Here is a 22451-nt window from a genome sequence, read left to right as displayed (position 1 = left end):
GACATGTGTAAAGGGTTAAGACATTTTCTAAATGTTGTTTTGAATACTTTGAGGGGTGAAGTTTTTAAAATGGGGTGACTTTTTGGGGGTTTCTAATATATAAGGCCTTTAAAGCCACTTCACAACTGAACTGGCCCCTGTAAAAATGGCCTTTTTAAATTTTCTTGAAAATGTGAGAAATTGCTGCTAAAGTTCTAAGCCTTGTGATGTCATAGAAAAATAAAAGGATGTTCAAAAAACAATGCCAATCTAAAGTAGACATATGGGGGATGTTAATTAGCAACAATTTTGTGTGTTATAACTGCCTGTCTTACAAGCAGATACATTTAAATTGAGAAAAATGCTAATTTTTGCAATTTTTCGCTAAATTTTGGTGTTTTTCACAATTAAATACTGAACATATCGAGCAAATTTTGCCAGTATCTTAAAGTCCAATGTGTCACGAGAAAACAATCTCAGAATCGCTTGGATAGGTGAAAGCATTCTGGAGTTATTACCACATAAAGTGACACATGTCAGATTTGAAAAATGAGGCTCGGTCAGGAAGGTCAAAAGTGGCTAAAGAGGGAAGGGGTTAAGAACTCTAGGGTGTAACCCATCTGGTCCTGGGGCCTTGTATACATTTATTTTATTTAACTTAGCTTGGACCATATCTACATTCAGCCAATTCAGTATATCAACTGATATATTAACAGCACTTGCACCGGCTACATCAGCTGCTCTTTCTTCTGTTGTATATACAGAGCGGAAGAACCCATTTAGTAACTCTGCCTATACTTGATCCCCTGTGACCTACATGTTCAGACCTTGGCTTTTTATCATATGCATACTTGAAGAATTTTTGGGGATTTGTTTTACTATCATTGGCAACCTGCCTTTCATTTAGTATTTTTGCTGTTTTTATTACCTTTTTACAGATTTTATTAAGCGCCTTATAATTTACAAAAGCTACAGCTGTACCCTCAGATTTGTATTTTTTAAATGCCCTTTTTTTGTCATATTTGGCCCTTTTTACAGAAGGTGTAAGCCATGTGGGGTTTAATTTTAGTCGTTTATACTTGTTACCTATAGGAATAAATTTTTTTCACTATTTATTACCCAAAGTAGATTTTAAGATCTCTCATTTATCATTCGTACCATTATTTGACGTTAGTTCTTCCCAGTCTATTTCCTGAATTGCAGCCCTCATCCTGGGGAAATTAGCCTTTTTAAAATTAAGTGTTTTTGCCCTCCCAGCCTGTGTTTTGTTTTTTACAGTATAGGTAAAATATAACTATATTGTGATCACTGTTACCGAGGTTTTCATGAACATTGACATTCCCAACAAGAAATGACCAGATCCAACAGAGCTTCACCTCTAGTCGGGTCTTCCACAAACTGGCCCATAAAATTTTCCTGCAACAGGTTGAGGAAATTTCTCTCCTTTGCAGTTGAAGCCGTACAATGACACCAATTAATATCCCTGTAATTAAAATCTCCCATTATCACTACAGTGCCAGCCTGAGCAGCCCGCTATATTTGTTTATATAGCTGATCATCGATCTCCTCAGTTATATTGGGTGGTCTATAGATTACACCAAAAGTTATTTTTTCAGTATTTACCTCCCTTTGTAATTCCACCCACAAGGTTTCAACCTCCTCACAATCTTCACCCACTATTGTCTCTTTCACACTCTCCTTCATATCACTTCTCACATACAGACATACATCACCGCCTTCATATCACTTCTCACATACAGAACATACACCACCGCCTTCATATCACTTCTCGCATACAGAAATACACCACCACCTTTCCTATTTGTCCTGCCTTTCCGAAACAGTGTAAAACCTGTAGGTTTACAGCCTAGTCATGCGAAGAGTCTAGCCATGTTTCAGCAATACCGACTATATCTATATGTTCCTCCAGTACCAAGGCCTCCAGCTCCCCCATTTTGCTTGCTAGACTTCTGGCATTTGTGAACATAGACTTTAACTGGTTCCCGACCGCTGGCTGTGTTTTTACGGCCAGAAGTCAGGGTCCTTAAAAACCCGCACCATAGACTATTTACGGCGCGGGTTTTAACTTGCTGCCCGAGCGATCGGGCAGCTGAATGTCGGGTCTCGCTGCTTCTTTTTTCTCTGATCTCTTTTACACAGCGCTCAATGAGCACTGTGTATAGGAATAGAGGACGCGCCGCTGTCTCTATTGGTCCTGGTGATACTAGACCCAGCACAGCCCTATTAGTGACAATAGTCACTATGAGAGGGCTGATTTCCCCTGTAGCTGTGCAGCCCCAGTTACAGTGGAAAAGATGGTGTATAAAGTCCCCCAAATGTCTTTTCTGACCTTTGAGGGACAGACCATAGTAATAAAAAAATAAAAGTAAAGTGCAAAAACAATTAATAATAAATACACATAAAATACCCACCCCAAAAAAAACTTTCTCTCCCGCCAATCATTGTCGTAACGCTAGCCAATTACCCTAATATAGACATGTAAAATATTAAAATTTACGGTAGACAATGACAATCACAAATAAAAGGTCTATTTTAGGGTAAAACTATGTTATTACCAAGAAAAAAAATAGCTGAAAAGTAAAAAAGCTTATTTTTTTACTATTATTTTCAAACTTTAAGTCTAAAAATTCTAAAATAGCAAAAAGGATGTGTATAAAAATTATAAAAAAAAAAAACCTGCATTGTCTACGGAAAAAACATCGCAAACATCACGTCGCTAGCCTGACAAATAAAAAAGTTATAGCTATTTAACTAACGCGTGCTAAAAATGGCTAAACGATGTCTGGTCCTGAAGGCTCAAAATAGCCCAGTCCTGAACTGGTTAACTTGCCTTTTAATTTTTCAGTATCTTAAATGTGATTATTTGACATTATTTGGCAATTTTTGTTTTCATTGCTGTTTTGTAACAAAAGGATCTAATTATCCTGTTGTCTAGTCCTTTCCCCACAGTCTATTTCTTCCCCCACCAATTTAGTCTGACCCCTCTCTAACCTAACTACCCCTTTATTTTCCACATTGACCTCCCTCCTAAATACTCCACCACCCCAGCTAGAATTCTCCCCCAGCACAGCGGACCCTCTTCCAATTAGGTGCAAATTGTAACGTCTATGGCCACGGCCCGTCTTTCTGACTTACCCTCGACGGCCGTGGCCATGGACATCCAACTTGTGTGCAGCGTCGTCCTCCTGTGAGGCGCCGGCACTCACTTCCGTATACCGAGACTGTCTCCGGAGGGCGCGCGCACGGTCTTAAAGGGCCAGTGTGCGCATATTGCAGGAAGTCTGCAATCTAGCCCAGGATGCTCTGGGCTATAAAAGGGGTTGTGCCCTCTTGTTCCTTGCCAGAGCGTTGTTTGTTACCCGAAGTTTGTCGTGCTAATGGTCTCCTAGTGTCTTCCAGTTTCTCAGTGTACCCTGTTCCTGTATCCTGTATCCTGTTTTATGCTATCCTGTTCTAGTGCCGTGCTGAGCTGTTGCCATATTGTGCTGCTTTCCACGCCTGACGTCTACCCGCCGCCTGGTCCCAGACATGGCTGCCTTGCTACTGTCTACGTTGCCTCAGGTATCCTCTCTGAACTATTGACTCTGTACTTTACCTGTTTGCCCAGCTGCCATCCCGCTACGCGGTATGGCCTAGTGGGTCCACACCCCGCATCGTGACACAAATGATCTGCAGAATACAGTTTGTACCCTAATGAATAGTCAACCTAGTGCTCTAGGAATCCAAAGCCTTCTCCTCTACACCAAGACTTCAGCCATGCATTTAACTCCCTGAGCTCCCGCTGTCTTTCCTGTGATGCGCATGGCTTGGAGGTCATTCCCTTCAGCTTGTAGCCTATTTTTTTTAAATTATTATTAAGGCTCCTCCAACTACCATTTATTCTGTCGTTGGTTTCCACATGGACCACGACAGCTGGATCATCACCAGCCCCTTCCAGTAATTTATCCACCCGTTCCACCACATACCGAACCCTGGCACCAGGGAGACAGCAAACCATTCGGTTGAGGCAGTCTTGGCGACAAATTATTCTTTCCATCTTCCTGATTATAGAATCCCCTGCAACTACCAATTGTCTTGCCATACCTGCATTACCATCCCGCCGACTACTAGCTGGGCTATTCTCCCGGCTGTTAGGGAGATCAGTATCCACTAGGGCTGCCATTTCTAAGACCGACACCCTCGCATCATCACCCAACTTGGCAATTTTGCTTGGAATATCAGAAACAGAATTGGCCTTCCTTTTCTTGGACCCCTTTCTACTGCCCCTAACTACATTAACCCAGCTACTTGCCTGATCCTGCTGACCCATGTCTTCACCCTCCAGGTCTACCCCACTAACTGCTTTCTCAGTGAGCAGCATGCTCCGCTCAAGATTGTCTATCGCCCTCAGTTTTGCATTTTGCTCCTCCAGATCTCTAATGCGAGCTTCCAGGTGAACAAAATGCTCACATCTGCCACAGGGGTATTCACCCTGGAACTACGGCTCCAGTCGTGCATACATATGGCAAACTGTGAAAAACCTAAAAGCACAAGAGCAAGGGGACAAAAACCCCAATAAATGATATAACACAAATGCCAGCCACGTATTGTAAAAGAATATAGCTTTATTAGTAAACAATATACGGTATCACATAGAATATAATAAAAATACAAATGGTCACATGGAGAGCAGCAGCAACAGGTATATCAATGAATATACCAAGAGGTTTAACAGACCTAACCCATCTCAACATGTAACGTCCTGTATACAATAAACCCCATAAAAAAATATGGTAGAGAGTAATGTATGTACAAATAGGAAATGCCAAGCACAAATAGCGCTAAAACAGCTGCATAGTGTATGTAGAATAATACATTAAGGTATAAAGTGTAACCTATATAAGTAAATAGTAAGTAAATTTACTTATATAGGTTACACTTTATACCTTAATGTATTATTCTACATACACTATGCAGCTGTTTTAGTGCTATTTGTGCTTGGCATTTCCTATTTGTACATACATTACTCTCTACCATATTTTTGTATGGGGTTTATTGTATACAGGACGTTACATGTTGAGATGGGTTAGGTCTGTTAAACCTCTTGGTATATTCATTGCTATACCTGTTGCTGCTGCTCTCCATGTGACCATTTGTATTTTTATTATATTCTATGTGATACCGTGTATTGTTTACTAATAAAGCTATATTATTTTACAATACGTGGCTGGCATTTGTGTTATATCATTTATTGGGGTTTTTGTCCCCTTGCTCTTGTGCTTTTAGGTTTTTGCTACCAGTTTTTGGGGATCCCCTGTTTCTTTCTCTTTTGAGGCTGTTTTGTAGGTTTACTATTACTAATATGGCAAACTGTGCACTAAAGAAAACCTCCAATCTTGCTGTCCATTACCCCAGTGTCAAAAAAACTGTGAACAATTGTTAAAGTAAAAGAAAAGAAGAGTACTTACAAGGACTTTAACGCCTCTTTTCAACTCCGGATTAATAACTCCACTTGATCCACAAGCCACTTAATTTAGCAATAGTTTAGAAGGTCTGGGTCTGTAAGTATTCTATGATGTAGTCTGGGGCTCCAAATTTATTAGTCTGAGTAAAAGGGGTTGTCCGGGCACATCGATAGGTCCTCAGTATAAAAAACAGTCTATGCCCAGACATCCCCTTTAATGTATGGTTCTAGGCCTTGGTTTCTAAATTTGTGTGTTTCTATAGAGGCTGGAAATGGCTGCAGAAGTGATGGGCAAAGATGTCTCATCAGGAGAAGTCACCATAACGGTCTGCGTCTGAAAAGAAGACTCCCATCAGAGAAGACGTCACTTGTGAGTCACTGGATCTATAGGGGATCTGTACCCTCTCCTGACATGTCTTTTGTAGGAAATCCTTGTATTCTACATATCTTTGTGTACCCAGGACTAATAGACAAATTTGTCTTACCATTCCCATTGTCAGGAGGACGTGTCCCTGAACAGTGTGATACTGTCAGCGATGGTTCGAGACTGCCAGTATGTAGGGACACAGCCCTTTGACAAGGGGAATCGTAACACCCATTTGTCAATGCTCGCACAAAAAGGTGGTGTTCACTGTAGACACGGCAGAGCAGCGGTGGGGAAGAGGGGCCTAAGTTTGTGGAACAGCCCAGGGCGGATTGTCTACTTAATCCGCCACTGTATATACTAGAGAAGCATCATTTCCAAATGACAGGTCGATTGGGGAAAAGGACCTATAGGCGGGTAAGCGGCATGAACAAGCCAAGGAATGAGGGCAACAAGTCCGCAAAATTTCCCGCAAGTGATAATTGGTAGCCCAATTAGCCAAAAGGGAACTACCTCCCGGGACTCCCCCCAGTTTATCTAATTCAGAGCACAACAATAGGTTGAAATCCCAGAGGAGCAGGCCCAAACTCAGTTACCAGCAGCATTATGTCAGTGAGTAAGTGGATAGCGGCCGGAGGAGGATTACCGACATTAACAATAATAAAGGATGTAAAATGGATTTGACATAGCATCACAATAAATCTCCCCCTAGGATCTGTCTTAACAGATGTAACCTCACATTGTAAAGATTTGTGGACTAGCAATGAGATCCCACAGGTGTAACTGGAATAAGAGGCATGATAACCATACCTGACCCATGGTCGCGCAAAAGCTCGCAATTTGGAACCGAGTAAATGAGTCTCTTTTAAAAGTATAATGTGTGGGTTGTACGTGGAGAGAAAATTAAAAACTAAGGACTGTTTAAATTTGTCATTCGAACCACTCGGTTCTAAGAACCGAGAGGTTCGAAACGCGTAGGCGTTCTGTGCCCGGGATTTTATTTATTTGTTTTACATTTTGATACCAATAAAGCAGCATTGAATTTTAAATATATCGTGTGCCGGACCCATCTCTAAAAAAATTCTGGATCCTTGCCTACCTCCGACGTAGATTTCCTGTCCGATGCACCGATCCTAACAATTAGGAGCTCAGACATAAAAAGCTTATGATCCAAAATATAATATTAATAATAATAATGACCATATAATCACGTCCACCCAGCCATGAAGCTGGGTGACCTAACCCTCTAATAAGCACATAACATAGGTAGGGAATTCTTCAATGGGGAAGGGTGGGAGGGTGTTTAAATCAGTGTTGAGGCAGCAAAGACACCAGTGAGGTAAAAACAGGTGTATTTATAGACTAATTTCCCGCCAGAAACCTCTTCAGCCAATCAGGACACGTTCACATCAGCTCACAAGCTCCAGGCAGAATTCTCAAGCACCTTCTAGTGTACCTCAGTGATGGTTAACCATTTCAGGGAACATAAAATGAAAGATAGAAAGATATATTACATAAAACCTATTTCTGACAGGAAAATTCACTAAAATTGAACAAAAATGAATAAAATATATACAGGGAAGACTGAGTCAGTTCCAATAAGCCCATGAGCCCTCATTATTGCTAATGGAAACAGGGGGCCTCCAGGGGTGGAATACATAAGCCACACTCCCTTTGGGAATTAGGCACTGCAGCACTCCCAGGGATCAGATCACCAACCCACATGGTCAGACGCAGGTCCGGCATCAGCCCCTGCCGAACCCGGGCAAATGCCAGGGCCCACTGCTCATGTAGGCGCCCAGTCGGCCGTCGGGTGCTTAACGCCGCCCACCTGCTTAAATTAACTATAGCCGTTCGTGGTAGATTGCAGAGAGGAGCAGATAAAAATAAGTAAAATAAACTCACCTGACACGTTCCCACGACGAGCTGAACGGTCCCGTCACTGCCTTCTTACTGGTACTTGGCGCCGCTCGCATCCACAATAACAATGCATTGCGGCGCAGATGACGTAATCATGTTACGCTCACATGATTACGTCATCTGCGCCGCAATGCATTGTTATTGTGGATGCGAGCGGCGCCAAGTACCAGTAAGAAGGCAGTGACGGGACCGTTCAGCTCTTTGTGGGAACGTGTTAGGTGAGTTTTTTTTATTCTTTTTATTGTAGCAAAGACACCAAACTGGGGGATTAGCTTTTATATGGGAGCACAGGCAACGGACTAACTTCTATATGGGGGCATGTATGTATGTATCGCCATGTATGATACTGTCTGATGGGCCCTGTATCTAAGCTTACCACATGTTAGGCTTCGATACAGGGCCCCAGCAGACAGTAATCTTATACAGTATAAGATTACTGTCTGCTGGGGCCCTGTATCTAAGCTTGCCTTGTGGTAGGCTTAGATACATGGTCTAACAGACAGTATCACACATGGGCCCTGTATCTAAGCCTACCACGTGTTACAATTTTTTTTTCGTGTTTGTCTTTTTTTACAGGTTCGGTCATTGGACTACTTCAATGACGGCTTTTTAAATTTTCAATTAAATGGTTAATGAGGGTTGTGTGTGGGGGTTTTTATTTTAATAAAATATTTTTTCTATGTCTTTGTATTTTCTTTTAAACTTTTATTACTACCGCCTTAGTAATAGCCACTGGCTGATTGAGATGTAGAGGTGAAATGGGGCCTCCAGGAAACTCCTGCTCAAAATGGCGGCTGTGTCCACCGGAGCGGCGCCTCCTTCAGAGGGCTCACTTGACCCTGGCCTCCTCCTGCAACCAGGCACTTGTGGGACGTTTTCAGAGGCCTCCGCTGCAGTGTATTGCACTGCTCTGGTTCTGGTTTACGCATCAATTCCATTTAAAAAAAATAATAATGTGCTTTGTGAGTGCGTGAAAAACGCATGCCACTCACAAACCACAGATGCAATAACTTGCAATTGCGGTGCAGTTTTTCAGCCGGAATGTCTTCTGCGGAAACTGCACATAAAAAAATAGTTTGATACTTAAGTAAACAACGCATCCCTCTGACGTCCTGCGGCCGGCCTCCTGTGATGAAACAGAGAATTCTGGGTAATTATAAGATTATTATTTTTTTTAGTTGGGTTTCTTGCGGCGGAATCGCTGCTTTTCCGCTACAAAAAAACCAACATCTGCTACTTGTTGTTGGTTTTATCCCCCCCAATGAATTCAATGAAGAAAACCTGCAAGACAAAAGCAGTGATTACGCAAATACAATTGAGATGCTGAGGATCGAAAAACCGCAAGAAAAAAACGCTCATCATTTACGCGTGTGGATGAGATTTGTTTAAATCACATCCACTCTGCTGCTACTGTATAAGGGCTTATCTACACACTACGGATTTGCTGCAGCAATTCCATTGAAAGTCAAAGGCTTTCCGCTGCGGCAAAAAACGCACCATTTCCTGCGGTTTTTACCGGAGAAAATGGTGCGGAAATTGATGGAGACGTCTCCTCTGAAAAACGCAGCAATTCTGCACACTTTCCGTAGCAGGAATTGACACGCTGCGGTCCAAAAAATACGCACCGCAGGTCAATTTCGGCTCGGAAATCTTAAGCAGCGTGTGGATGAGATTTGTTAAATCTCATCCACTATTCTGCTGCATTTTTTCCGGCCGAAATTCTGTTACGTGTGAACGAGCCCTTATGCTGTGGATTTTCCACAATTAAACCCATTGCAGAAAATCTGCAGTATTTATGCTACATGTCAACTTACACGAATTGTTTAAACTTATGGCTACAGCAACATCAATAATTTTTTTTTCTTTACATTACTTTTCGACTTTTAATTTTTTTCCTATATTATGGAATTATACCTATGTAGTGCGGTGTATTGTGTTTTTAGCGTGCCGTCCTCATATAATTAATGGCACATTTTCCACCAATTAAATTAGAGAGTAGTTGGCGATAATTGCTGCTAATTTATTACAAGGTGCATGCGTTTTTTTTGCGCAACTGTGCCCGACCACACAGTAGATCTCGATCACTACACTCCCCACTAATCACCAGGAAGCTTCAGCCACTGACTTCAACATCTGTAAACACCCACACGTCAGGCAGTTAGAACGCGCTCTGACTGGATGACGTCATGGAGTCGTGGACAAATCAGCGCCTCGAAAAAAACGTGGACCAATGGGAGGAGGATGGCGAAAAATTCTCTGCAGCCTAATTGGCTGGAGGTCCGCGCTTGGCTGTCGCCGAAGCTGCCGGTAAATGGACCAATCAGCACACGCCGCGTTCAGGCCTGTGCGCGATACTCCGGGTTCGTAGCAAAAAGGTGAGTGAGCTGCAGAGTGACTGGCGAGCGCTGACCTACCGGCCACACTGCACCGAGCTACGGACCGAGTCCTCACATAACCGGTACGATACACACCTGACCTGCTGCAGGGTAACTATACGTGTGGCTGCTTCATGCAGCGTATTCTATAGATACGCACGTTTCTATAGAGCGGTAATGACAGCGTTTGTAGTGTAGTGCGCCCTACACAGATAGAAAGGTGAACAATCATGGACACTCCGTGCTGACCAGTTCAGCTGAGCTTCCAGGATGTTCATCTCCAGACAGGTGACCTCATACTTGTACTTGATCATGGAGTCCGAGTAATGGTCACGTGTCCTCAGTAGGTGACTGATACCTGTAATCATTGTCCTCTGTCATTTATATCAATTGTAATTGGGAAATGATATCCGATGTTTTGATAGTATCTGGATACAATGTCACGTCCATGGTCGGTTTGGATTACTTTTCCAGGCAGCCAATGACCAGGCCCACACCTGGGAGAATACGTCTCGCCTGGCACCTTCTGATGGTTATTTATGGGCACAGGTGTGTCAGATCAGTGTTCTTTAAAGGAGAACGCCTTGTCTGCTGTGTATAGATCACCACGGCGGTATCTGCGGAGCTGCATGCAGGAAATCCCAGGCCTAACATCCTTGACCGAGCTCTGGGCCACGTCTTCTTGGGCTGTATCTTCCACTAATTTTTTTTTTTTTCTCATTTGATGCCTTTTAGTGATTTCACCCGCAAGGTATTGGTTGCCCCTGTTGAACCTTGCTGCTTTGGGGTGTCTGTGTAGCAGAGGATACAGATCATCTTACAATCTTCTGTAGTCTAAGCCATGGCTTCCGTGGAAGCAACCGAAAGCCATGGCAGATTTCTTCTTTCGTCAGAGCAGTTTACTTCTGTAATCCCAATGTTTGATGGTCATTTTTATTTTTATTTTTTTCTTGTGCAGGTCTAGCTAATCTGTGGAGTGATCCCTGCAAAATGGGGCTTCGGACTTGGACGCTACATGTGCTCCTCCCAGTCTTCGTGGTAATCCTGTTGCCCTCTCACACAGGTAAGATTCGGTAGGCTAGTGTCTAATGGTCTCAGTAATAATGTGACTGGTCGAGTGAACGCTGAGACGCCAGTAGGAGGCTGCCGCTGGGCCTAACTACACCCAGCACAGCCCTAAGTGTGACCATAGTCCCTTTATCAGGGTCCATCCCCCCTGTAACTGGGGTTATGGTGCATCCCCAGTTACAATGGGAAGTATAGTTTAAAAATACTAAAATTAAATAAGTCCCCCAAAGGTCCTGTCTGATCTTTTGAGGGACAGGCCATAATATAAGTAAAAAATGACATCTACCTCCCCCCCCCCAAAACACTCTTCACGCTAACCCTGACCCAATTACCGTAGTTTTCAAACTGTAGGACGCACTGGATCATAAGACGCACACATAAATTGTAGCATAGAGGGGAAAAAAAGGTTTTGCATTTAACTGTACATTTCCTGGGTAATATTTAGACCATAGGGTACCACAGTGCCCCAATACAATGCCAGCCACTGTGCCCCATAACAATGTCAGATCCAAAAATACAAGATGTTGGCAGTTATAGTGCTCTCACCCACCCCTGAACTCACTAGACATCAGCGGTGTAGAGAGGCAGGGGTTAATGGTGTTGAATCTGCTCTTCTTGCGGCTCTGCACATAGGAGGGGGCGTGGCTAGAAGGTCCTTGCAGATCAGTACCTGCACACGATCGTAAAAATCATCCGTAATTGTGGACACCTTCCTATTTATATACGGCAAGGTATCCGGGCCATAGAAGTGTACCGCAAAAGATCGGACTTGTCCTATCTTTTTGCTTTTTATGGTCCGTCCTCCCATACTTGGTATGGGAAGCACGGCCTGAAAATGCGAGCGGCTGGCCGTGCCTGCAACCGCGGCCCGTGATTACGGGCACGGCCATGTGCGTGAGGCCTTACTTTGCTGTGTGTACAAACGTCTGTTATTTGTTCACTGAACAGTGAGATGACAGAACTCTGTGTGTAAGATGTGACTGTTCAGTGAGCAGATAACTCGGGTTCTTTATGAACAGTGCCGGGCATGCAGCTTCCATTACACTGCAAGGACCTTTGGAGCTCCGTCTCCAGCTTCTTCATACACTGGCAGCTGTTTGCCTTCAGGAGATAAGACGCAGTAGAATATTACAGTGCAGAGTCTAAGATAACAACTGTCTTTTATAGTCCAAAAAATACGGTACCGTAAAATTAGATATTTTTATTTTTTACTATTTTTATTTTTTTCATACTATAAGCCTAAAAAAATGCTTAAAGCAAAAATTGTGTATAAGCAAAGAAACCTGCATCGGTCACAAAAAATTATTGCAAAAATCACATCGCTGCTATCTAAACTGAGTAAAACCGCGAGCCACGCTGTTTTCGTAACTTGGGAGTAACGGAAACCACGTAATTCACTGCTACACCGTTTACATAGCTCCTATTCACTTATATGGGTGTTACGCAAACAGCGCAGCTCCGCTGTCTTCGGAGTTCTCGGCCACCTCCTCTGGATGTAGCAGCCACCTCACCATTGGGATGGGGTGAAGGGACCGCCGTCCCTCTGTGATGTACACCCATCAGACATTTGACGTGCTGTGGTTGGGGCATAATTGTTTGTTGTGCGACAGCCCCTTTAACCCCTTCCCGACATCGACCGACGCTTCCAGGTAACGAGCGGTATGCCGCTTGTTTTAAACTGTTAAATGCTGCGGTCAATAGCGACCGCGGCATTTAAATATTTAAAAACAGGGGGTGTAACGTTCCAACAGCCCCCCTACGGCGCGATTGGGGGTGCCGTTGTTTGGCCTGGGGGTCTGATGAAAGCCCCCCACGTCCGCCATCTCTGTACTCCTATGAAGCCCTGCCTCCAGCCCGTGCCTGTGTCATCACTTGCGGGTATCCGCTGTATTATACAGCTGACACCTCGCTTTAATGGCCGTATTCGGAGAGAGTTCAAGTCAAACCCCAGCCATGTACTCTTTACACGTCTTGCACACAACAGAGTTCAGGCCGTGAAAAATGGTCTGTCGGCCACATTTCCCAGCCCGACCGCGGTACACTTGAACGGGACTCCTGCCGTCAGACATTCATGATGCTAGGAGTCTCTGCCTTCCCACGGAACTGCTGTTCCCTGCTGTGTAATTTTGTTCCGTACAGAACAGCAGTTCCGTGGGAAGGCAGGGACTCCTAGCATCATGAATGTCTGACGGCAGGAGTCCCGTTAACCTGTACCACGGTCGGGCCGGCACACGGACCGGTTTTCACGACCCGAACTTGATTGTGTGCAAGAGGCGTTGGATACTGCAGTCAATGCTGACCACAGCATCTCACCCATCTATTCCCCGCAACACGATCACCGTGTTCTGATGGGTTGCCAGGGCCCAGTGAAGGTCTCTAGTTCTGCCAACTTGGTACATGTATTAAGCCCTGCGTAAGGCCTTATGCACACAAAACCACAAGTCCGTTACAATCCGTCGGACCGCAAAAAAAACCTTGTTGTTCCTTCGTATGTCATTCGGGCTCACTGATCCACAACAATTCACCAGTATTAGTGAGTAATAGTGTTTTTTGGGGCATTTATTTTTTTTTTTTTAAATTGTCGCAAAGTGGAATCTTAGCATCGCATGATTTTTGAACTTCAATTTGAAAAATGGCACACAAAGCAGGTAGTTAAACATATTTGCAAAGGAAAAAACAAAAACAAACACCATATAAAACATATATTTTACAAAAAAAAAAATGTGAGTTCTTTTAGATTATTATTTTGGACCAAGGAGGCCTAAAGGTGTCAGAATTTGAGCTCGTGCATTGTCTGTGCTGTAATCTCATTGGTTACAGTAGGAGCAGGTGTCCTGTTCTCACAGTTTCCCCATTGATCACACATTCAGGCAGGATGTCCGTGTTGTCAATGTTTAAACAGCTAAAAGGCTATGTAGATTTGTGAACACTTTGTATTCTCTAAAAAAAAAAATAAAAAAAAAATATGGTGTTTTAACCCCTTGAGGACACGGACAATTTTGGCATTGTGGACAGAACAATTTTTTATATTTCCCTCTGCATCCTGACGCTCGTAACTTTTTTTACATTTTTTTTTTTTTACATTTTTGTACGACATAGTTGTATGAGACTTTGTTTTTTGCGGGATGAGTTGTACTTTAGGTTAAATTTTTTGGTACAAATACATTATTGTTTAATTTATATATTTTTATTTTAGTGAAAATGCAGTTCCGCTGCAGTTTTAATATTTTTTACACTGATCATAAATAATTTCATACGTTTGTTCAGGTTGTTACGGTCTCGGCGATGCCAAATGTCTTATTTTTTGTTTTGGGACTTATGTTTTAAATAGTTTGTTTATTGTAAAAAAAAAAAGTGTGTTTTTGTGTATTATGTTATTTTTTATATTTCACATAATTGTTTTTTTTTTTTTTTTACATGAATTGAATTTAACTTTTTTTTTTTTTTTTTAATCCCATAAAGGGATTTACATTTTTTTATTTTTGTACTGTCGTAGATCTATATGCCAGTACATTAGCCTGGGTACTGATCATACACAAGCAGTTGTTAGGGCATACCTGAGTATGCCCTAACAGGAAATTTGGGCCCTGGGATGACTGGCCATAAAAGTTATGGGCTTTGAATATCCATGACTGTATGTGTGGACATATCACACATCCCAAAAAGGGACAAAATTAAACACCAAGTACACAAGTATGACTTGTAATAATGGCAATACTTTATTAAATATACATAAAAACATGTTGGCCATCAGGACCTAAAATAAGACATACAATTAAAATGCATGGATGTGGAGAACACAAGAGCTGTAACAAGTAAAGAATACTCAAGAGGCAAAGAAAAGCATAATAAACAATTCAAAGAACAACTTGCAAATAAAGAAGTTCAAAAACCACAATGTGGTACATGCACAGTGCCTGCATAATAGAGAAAGTAATGAGCCAAACAGAGTGTATAGCGAGCAGAGCCCACCCACACTGGTATATGTGTGAGTGTAAAGATATAGTGACCAGGGGGTAACCGCAAATCAAATCCGGTCCCAGGACCTATACCAACCGGTATACTGCATAATCAGCCTAAAAGTGGACACCACACCACTCTCCCCAACGCACGTTTCGCGGTAGCTTTCTCAAGGGGTACTGGGCTTTGTTCGCGTCACAGGGATTTTCTGTGACACTATCAAAGGGCATTGCCCCCTCCTGTGAACGCCGTGGTTCGCTTTGATCGCGGCATTCAGTGGGTTAATGGCAGAGTGAAAAGGTTTATTTGCTCTCCGACGTCAGTGGGGCCGTGACTGTGTATTACAGCCGTTGCCCCACTCCTGATTTGACGCAAACACTGGCTGTCACACAGGGCGAGAATGCTCGTCCTATTACGCGAAGTAGCCGCCGCTTAGTACGAGCATTCTCATTTGTTTTAAATAAAAAAACAATTACAAACTTGCTGAAAACACCATAAGGTCTCAAGCACACTTCAGTGAAATGAAGTGTGCTGCTTCAGTGTTGTTTTTTTTAACAGGTAAGCACTGACCCATTCATTTCTATTGCACACTTCCGTTATTTTAACGGCTCCGTCCGTTCTGTAAAGAATAGAAACGGTGCTACTCCTGTCCGTTTTTCGCGGATCCGTCTCAGCCTTTCTGTTCATTTGGTCCGTTAATGGCAACGGATGTGTGCTTGAGGCCTTCTATTTCCTTCTGGCACAGAGAAGTTTAGAGGTTTATACATCGGTTTCTGTTAATAGTAAAGGCGTTCCCCCTACTAATCCGTACGGCTGAGTTTATATAGAGGGTGGTGGAAAGTGTCCCACAGTATTAGCATGTAATAGGAAATTCTCTGCAACTTATTTCTGATTCTCCCTTTTCCTTGTACTATATTTATAAAGTGTATGTAGGTGTAGGCCATTTGTGACAACCATGCTGTCTGTGCACTGATGATTGGAGGCTGCACAGGACGGCATCGTGGGCCACAGGTTGTGTACCCTTGATCTAGAGGAAATTAGCTCTATTCAGTGTCTCAGTCCCTGCACTACCAGGAAGGAAAGTTATTAGGGTTGCACGATGCATCAAAATGTCGATAGTATTTCTATGCCGTGCATCCCCAAACTGTTCAATACCGTTAATTCGTGTATCTCGATACTAAGCTGTGCGGCTGCACAGCTTAGTATTGTAACACATGATTGTAGTTCGAGTGGGGCTGCGGCTGTCTAATACAGCCATTGCCACAGCCGCTCCTGACTACAAGTCTGTGCGTGCGGACAGCATCACCTTATACTGACCCCGTGCGCCGCTATTCTCGATTGCCGCGATCAAAGCTGACTGCAATATTCAAGTGGAAAATGAGAAGTCACAGGGTATCCCTGTTTCGCGGTAGAGGGACATACCATATATGGGCATGCAGCACAGGGTCCATTGAAGGACCCCAGGGCTGTCTGACCATATTTCCTGTTAGGACATGCCTATCAGTACACAGGCTAATGTACTGGCATATAAATATATTCCAGTAAATTAAAGTTTAACCCCTTAGTGACCACCAATACGCCTTTTCACGTTGGTCACTAAGGGGCCTCAGACTAGGCTAACGTGAAAAGGTGTCAGCCTAGCCTAAGTCCTGCACGGGTGTCCCGTGCATGCAGGAGCCGGGGCTCTGCTGTCTGATGACAGCTGGGCTCCTGCTCCAAAACCCGCGATCGAAGTTTACTTAGATCGCGGGCGTTTAACCTGTTAAATGCCGCCGTCGATAGCGACCACGGCATTTAACTTGTTTACAGAGGGAGTGAGCTCCCTCTGTCACCCATCGGTGGCCCGCAAATGCAATCGCGGGTCTCCGATGGGGTGTCATGGCAGCCGGGGGCTTGATAAAAGCCCCCAGGTCTGCCATGGACATATGCCTGTTAGGACGTGCCGGAGGCACGTCCTAATAGATTGCCGGTCAGATTTACACTGACAGGCAATAATGCTCTAGTATATGAAGTATACCAAAGCATTATAGCAGCGATCTGAAGATCGCACAGTAAAGTCCCCTAGTGGGACTAATAAAATAAGTCATCAAAGTGAAATAAAGATTAATAATAAAAATTACAGTAAAAAAATCAATTTTTTTCCATAAAAAGTGGTTTTATTTAGTAAAAGTGTAAAAAAATAAATAAAAGTACACGTATATAATATCACCGCGACCGTAGGGACTCAATTAATAGTTAATATGTAATTTAAACCGCAAGGTGAACACCATAAAAAAAAACAATGGCGAAATTGCAATTTTTTTTCCATTGCCCCCCCCCAAAAAAGTCATAATAAAAATGACTCGAGTCCCATGCACCCCAAAACAGTACCAATCAAAACTACGTCTCGTCCCACAAAAAACAAGTCGAAAAAAATCACTACATTGATGGAAAAATAAAAGTTACGGCTCATGGAAAGCAACGATGCAAAAAGAAATCATTTTAGTTCAAAAGTGTTTTTATTGTGCAAAAGTCGTAAAACATAAAAAACCTCCACATATGTGGTATCGCCGTAATCGTACCGACCCATAGAATAAAGGCAACATGTTATTTAAGCCGCACAGTGAAAGGCGTCCATTTAAAAACGCATAGAACAATGGGGTAATTTCAGTTTTTTTTTTTTTTATAATTCCCCCCCCCCCCCAAAAAAGTGAATAAAAAAATTATATGTACCCTAAAATGGTGCTATTAAGAAGTACAACTAATCCCGCAAAAAAAACAAGTCCTCATACAGCTATGTAGATGAAAAAATGCGACTATAGAAAAACGAATAAAATAGCTTGGTCATTAGGGCCTAAAATGGGCTGGTCACTAAGGGGTTAAAACTAAAAAAAGTAAAAAAATAAAAATAAAGTAATGTTAAATAAAAACACACACTAAAATAAGGCTTAACCCCTTCCCTACATCCGCCGTATATATACGGCGCACGCCGGGTGTGGGAATATGGAGCGGGCTCACGGGCTGAGTCCGCTCCGTAGAGCGAGTGTGTTAGTGTGTCGGCTGTGTGTTACAGCCGACTCTTCTGGGTTACGAGAACCCGTTAAATGCCGCGTTCAATAGAGATTGCGGCATTTAAATTACTAAAAACAGGGGGGCGACCCCCTGTAACGTCTCAACGGCCCCCCCGCGGCGAGATCGGGGGTAGCCGTTGGTTCACACGGCTGCCTGGGGGTCTGACTAAGTCCCCCAGGTCCGCCATCTTGGTACTCCTATGAAGCTCTGCCTCCGGCAGGGCTTCATAGGAGACTGTCAGAATCACGATATACTGCAATACATTAGTATTGCAGTATATCGTGCAAGCGATCTAACGATCGCTGGTTGAAGTCCCATAGGGGGACTAATAAAAAAAAGTAAAAATGAGTTAAAGTTTTATTATTTTTTTTGTGTAAAAAATAAAATAAAATATTAAAAGTTAAAAAAAAAACCTTTTCCCATCTTCCCCCTAGAGCATAGTAAAAAATTAAATAAATAAACATAATTGGTATCGCCGCGTCCGTAAAAGTCTGAACTATCACAATATATCATTATTTAACCCGCACGTTGAACGCCGTAAAAAAAATAAATTGTAAACGCCAGAATCTCTTTTTTTGTTCACCTAATCTCCCACAAAAAATGAAAAAAAAAAAGTGATCAAACTGTTACATTTACACCAAAATGGTATTATTAAAAACTACAGCTTATCCCGCAAAAAATAAGCCCTTAATCGACGGAAAAATAAAGACGTTACGGCTCTCGGAATTTGGCGAAACAAAATATATTTTCTTTTTTACACTTAGGTTTTTACTTGTAAAAGTAGTAAAATATAGAAAAACCTACACATATTTGGTATCGGCGTAATCGTATTGACCCATAGAATAAAATGAATATGTTTTAATTGTACGGTGAATTCCGTAAAATGGCGCGCAAAAAACCATGGCGGAATCGCTGTTGTTTTTCATTTTCTACCCCACAAATATTTTTTTTCCCGTTTCCTAGTACATTATACGGCAAAATAAATGGTGCTACGAAAAACTACAACTCGTCACGCAAAAATCAAGCCCTCCTAGTACTGTATAGACGGAAAAATAAAGGCGTTATGGCCTTTTGTATGTGGGGAGGGAAAAATGAAAATCTGAAAAAGGGCTGCGGCGTGAAAGGGTTAATACATTGAAATATACACACATTCGGAACCGTCGCGACTAATCTGCACAAAAATTTTTAGTCATTTATGATGTGTACGCTGTAAGAAAATAAAAACTTCTTACACTTATTAATGTGAGGCACATGGTATGAATTTTGAACCTCCATTAATCGTAATTAACCCCATCATGTACCTCACACATTAACCTAATGTCCATTATGACTGAGAAACATGGAGGCTCAAAATTCACTACACCATATGTCAGAAAACGGAAGAGCTTTTTTTTTTTTCTTGGCAAAGTATCGTTTTGGTATCCAGAATTGCAATACTACATGAAGTATCGGTATCTATGTCCAAATTCTGGCATCGTGACAGCCCTAAAAGTTATAAGAAGTTTTGTTGAAATCTGTCTTTGTCCTCTTATCTCAAAACTGGCTCTGCACTTGCAAGAAAAAGGTAAAGTATTATGACCGGTCATTAGATAGGAGTAGGGAAAGTGACGGAGCCCAGTGTGGTCCGACTCCTATCCAGTAGTACATAGCAGGTCAGGGATCCGCACTGAAACTGATGTTAATGCTCACTGTACATACATGGTATATCAGGGGAACCCGAGTACTGACCCGAGTGATCTGGGCACGCACGTCCATCTTATAGATGTACAGACGGTGGACGTGGCTTCTGACAACTGAGTCTCCTGTTGACGATGTTAGGGCAAATGTCTCGATATATTTTATATTTCACAATAGTGTTTTTTTGGGGCATGTCTGCAACTGTGCTTAAAAAATTTTGCATCGCCACACACACGTCGGAGTGCCACTCGGGCTGTTTTCCGCGGCATCCGAGTAGCATTCGATAGTTTTCATGGAACATATTAACTTTAGCAGGTGCATCGGGTCCGTGAAAACAGACCCGACTCTCCAATCCGTGGAAAGATAGGACATGTCCCATCTTTCCACGGATCACGGACGGGACACGGGCGGCACCCACGGTCGCGTACAAAGGCTATACAGAAGCATTTCCTGAGCAGCTGTTCTTTCCGCCATATGATTTTTGTCCATTTAAACTCCTACCGTATTTCCTATACTAAGAGCATGTTGCGTGCTTTTCACAATATAATGTTCTTCTCACAGAGTCTGTGGCCGTCATGTCTGTGGATTTGGGCTCTGAATGGATGAAAGTTGCAATTGTGAAACCTGGAGTTCCTATGGAAATAGTTTTAAACAAGTAAGTCCTGTTGGTTAAATAAGGTACACACTGCAATGGGAAAGCCGTTCAATTTAGCGCAATGCGTTAATAAGTTTCTGTAACTCCCATTGATTTCAAAGGAGCGGCCATAGCATGCCCTATGACTGGCATTAGTGCTGCAGGTGAGAAAACGAATACTATACAGTATGTACTATGATCCAGAGCTGCGTTCACACTTCTGCAGGCTTCACAGCTGAATTCTTCCAGCATTCGTTGCTGTACAAATATTGTCGGACGTGTAGTCTAATGTTTTGGGCAATTTTTGTTTTTCAGAGAGTCGAGGAGAAAAACACCTTGTGCTGTGGCTTTGAAAGATAATGAGCGTCTCTTTGGGGATAGTGCTGTAGGGATGGTAAGTTACTTTTAGCCGTTGTGCACTTATCGCTATGCAATGTCCATGTGTTGTATCTGGTATTGCAGCTCCGCTCCATTAATGTAAATGGGGATGAGCTGCAATGCCACACACAACCTGTGGACCGGGGTGGTGCTGTTTCTGGAAGAAAGCAGCAATTTTTTTATTTTTTTCCTAATCCTGGACATCCCTCCCTTTTAAATTTCATCTGGACTTCATGACTCTTGTTTTATTCTTCCCACAGGCAGCTAAGAATCCAAAAGTGACTTTTCGGTACTTCCAGGACTTGTTAGGAAAGCGGGAAGAGAACCCCCAAATTGAGGCTTTTAGAAATAGGTTCCCAGAGTACAATGTTGTGAAAGATGAGGAGAGGGGCACAGTTCTTTTCAAGCTTTCAGAGTAAGTTTTGTTAATCTGGGGTTTAATATACTTATGGTACTAGTTTTCATAGAAGGCCCAATTTGGCTTTTGCCACCAAAAACGTACGTTCTACATTATTTCAATTAGCCATAAAAATGTTCAACATCTTTAGTCAAGTGTAATTATTGTACGGTGCCCGTTAATGTAGAGCAGTGTTCCCCAACATGTGGCTCTTCAGCTGTTGGCAAACTACAACTCCCAGCATGCCTGGACAGGTGCAGGCTGCCTTCTTATAAGCCTTTTGTGTGAATTGGATTTTTTTGCTGTTCTGAGCCTGGTTTTTATTGTATTGTTCCAGAGAAATGTATTATTCACCTGAAGAATTGCTAGCCATGGTGCTGAATTACTCGAGAAATCTAGTGGAAGATTTTGCAGGTAAATTGCAAAAAAAATTAAAATTTTCCGATCGCCTTCATCCTTCGAACATGCCTCTCTGACTTATGAAGATGCATAGCCAATTTAGTCTTAATTGTGGAGTGTTTTTTATATTTTATTTTTGTAATACATCCTAGTAAATGAGGCCCACCCCTTACTCATTTTGCACCCTTTGGTTTCATCTTGTCAGGTCTGCTATATTTATTAAAAGTTTGGCTGCTTTGTGTGAAAGTAAAACTGTAGAGAAAATACGTGTGCATTAACCCCTTAAAGACTAGTGACATTAATAGTACAACACTGGCAGAAGTCTCACTATTAGGCTAGATTCACACGAGCGTTTCTGTTTTGTGTGCGCAAAAAAATGTTTTTTATTTTTTATTTTTCATGCGTTGCAGTTCCGTGTGCCATCAGTTCTGGTGCAGATTTCTTTACTTTTATTTTATTGTTTTTCTCTGCGCTTCAAGGAACTGGTGCGTGAATCACGGGCAGCACACCGATGTGTGTGTGTGTGTGTGTGTGTGTGTGTTGAATTTCACACACCCATTGACTACAATGGCTGCGGTAAACACAAAAAACGCACAAGAATAGGACATAGTGAGTTTCACGCAACGGAAACCCGTGAAAAACGCCATGTCTGAATGGCCCCATTGTATTGCATAGGCCCGTCACACGGTTGTATTTGACGTTCGTGTGAATAGGGACTTAGTGCCTCACTATTTCGTTGCTCTGATTACGTGGGCACGTTTAGTGTTCACAGGCAGGGATTATAT

At 42.5% G+C, this 22451-nt stretch overlaps 1 protein-coding gene across 5 annotated transcripts in view; it reads left to right on the top strand.

The window, feature by feature from the left end:
- The first annotated feature begins 10007 nt into the window (after window positions 1-10007).
- Window positions 10008-22451, top strand: part of HYOU1 (hypoxia up-regulated 1) — a 46669-nt gene continuing 34225 nt past the window's right edge. For 3 of the 5 annotated variants that reach the window (XM_075840132.1, XM_075840128.1, XM_075840133.1), the window contains exons 1-6: window positions 10008-10102; window positions 11061-11165; window positions 20420-20513; window positions 20808-20886; window positions 21131-21285; window positions 21605-21681. In XM_075840132.1, coding sequence (XP_075696247.1) covers window positions 11093-11165; window positions 20420-20513; window positions 20808-20886; window positions 21131-21285; window positions 21605-21681 — 478 coding nt within the window. In that variant the 5' untranslated portion in view covers window positions 10008-10102; window positions 11061-11092. The other 2 variants (XM_075840130.1, XM_075840131.1) reach the window with 2 other exon arrangements.

This window comes from Rhinoderma darwinii, chromosome 10 (assembly GCF_050947455.1).
Source record: "Rhinoderma darwinii isolate aRhiDar2 chromosome 10, aRhiDar2.hap1, whole genome shotgun sequence".
Classification (NCBI taxonomy): domain Eukaryota; kingdom Metazoa; phylum Chordata; class Amphibia; order Anura; family Rhinodermatidae; genus Rhinoderma; species Rhinoderma darwinii.
Note: the sequence above shows the minus strand (reverse complement) of the source record. Positions and strands in the feature narration are given on the sequence as shown.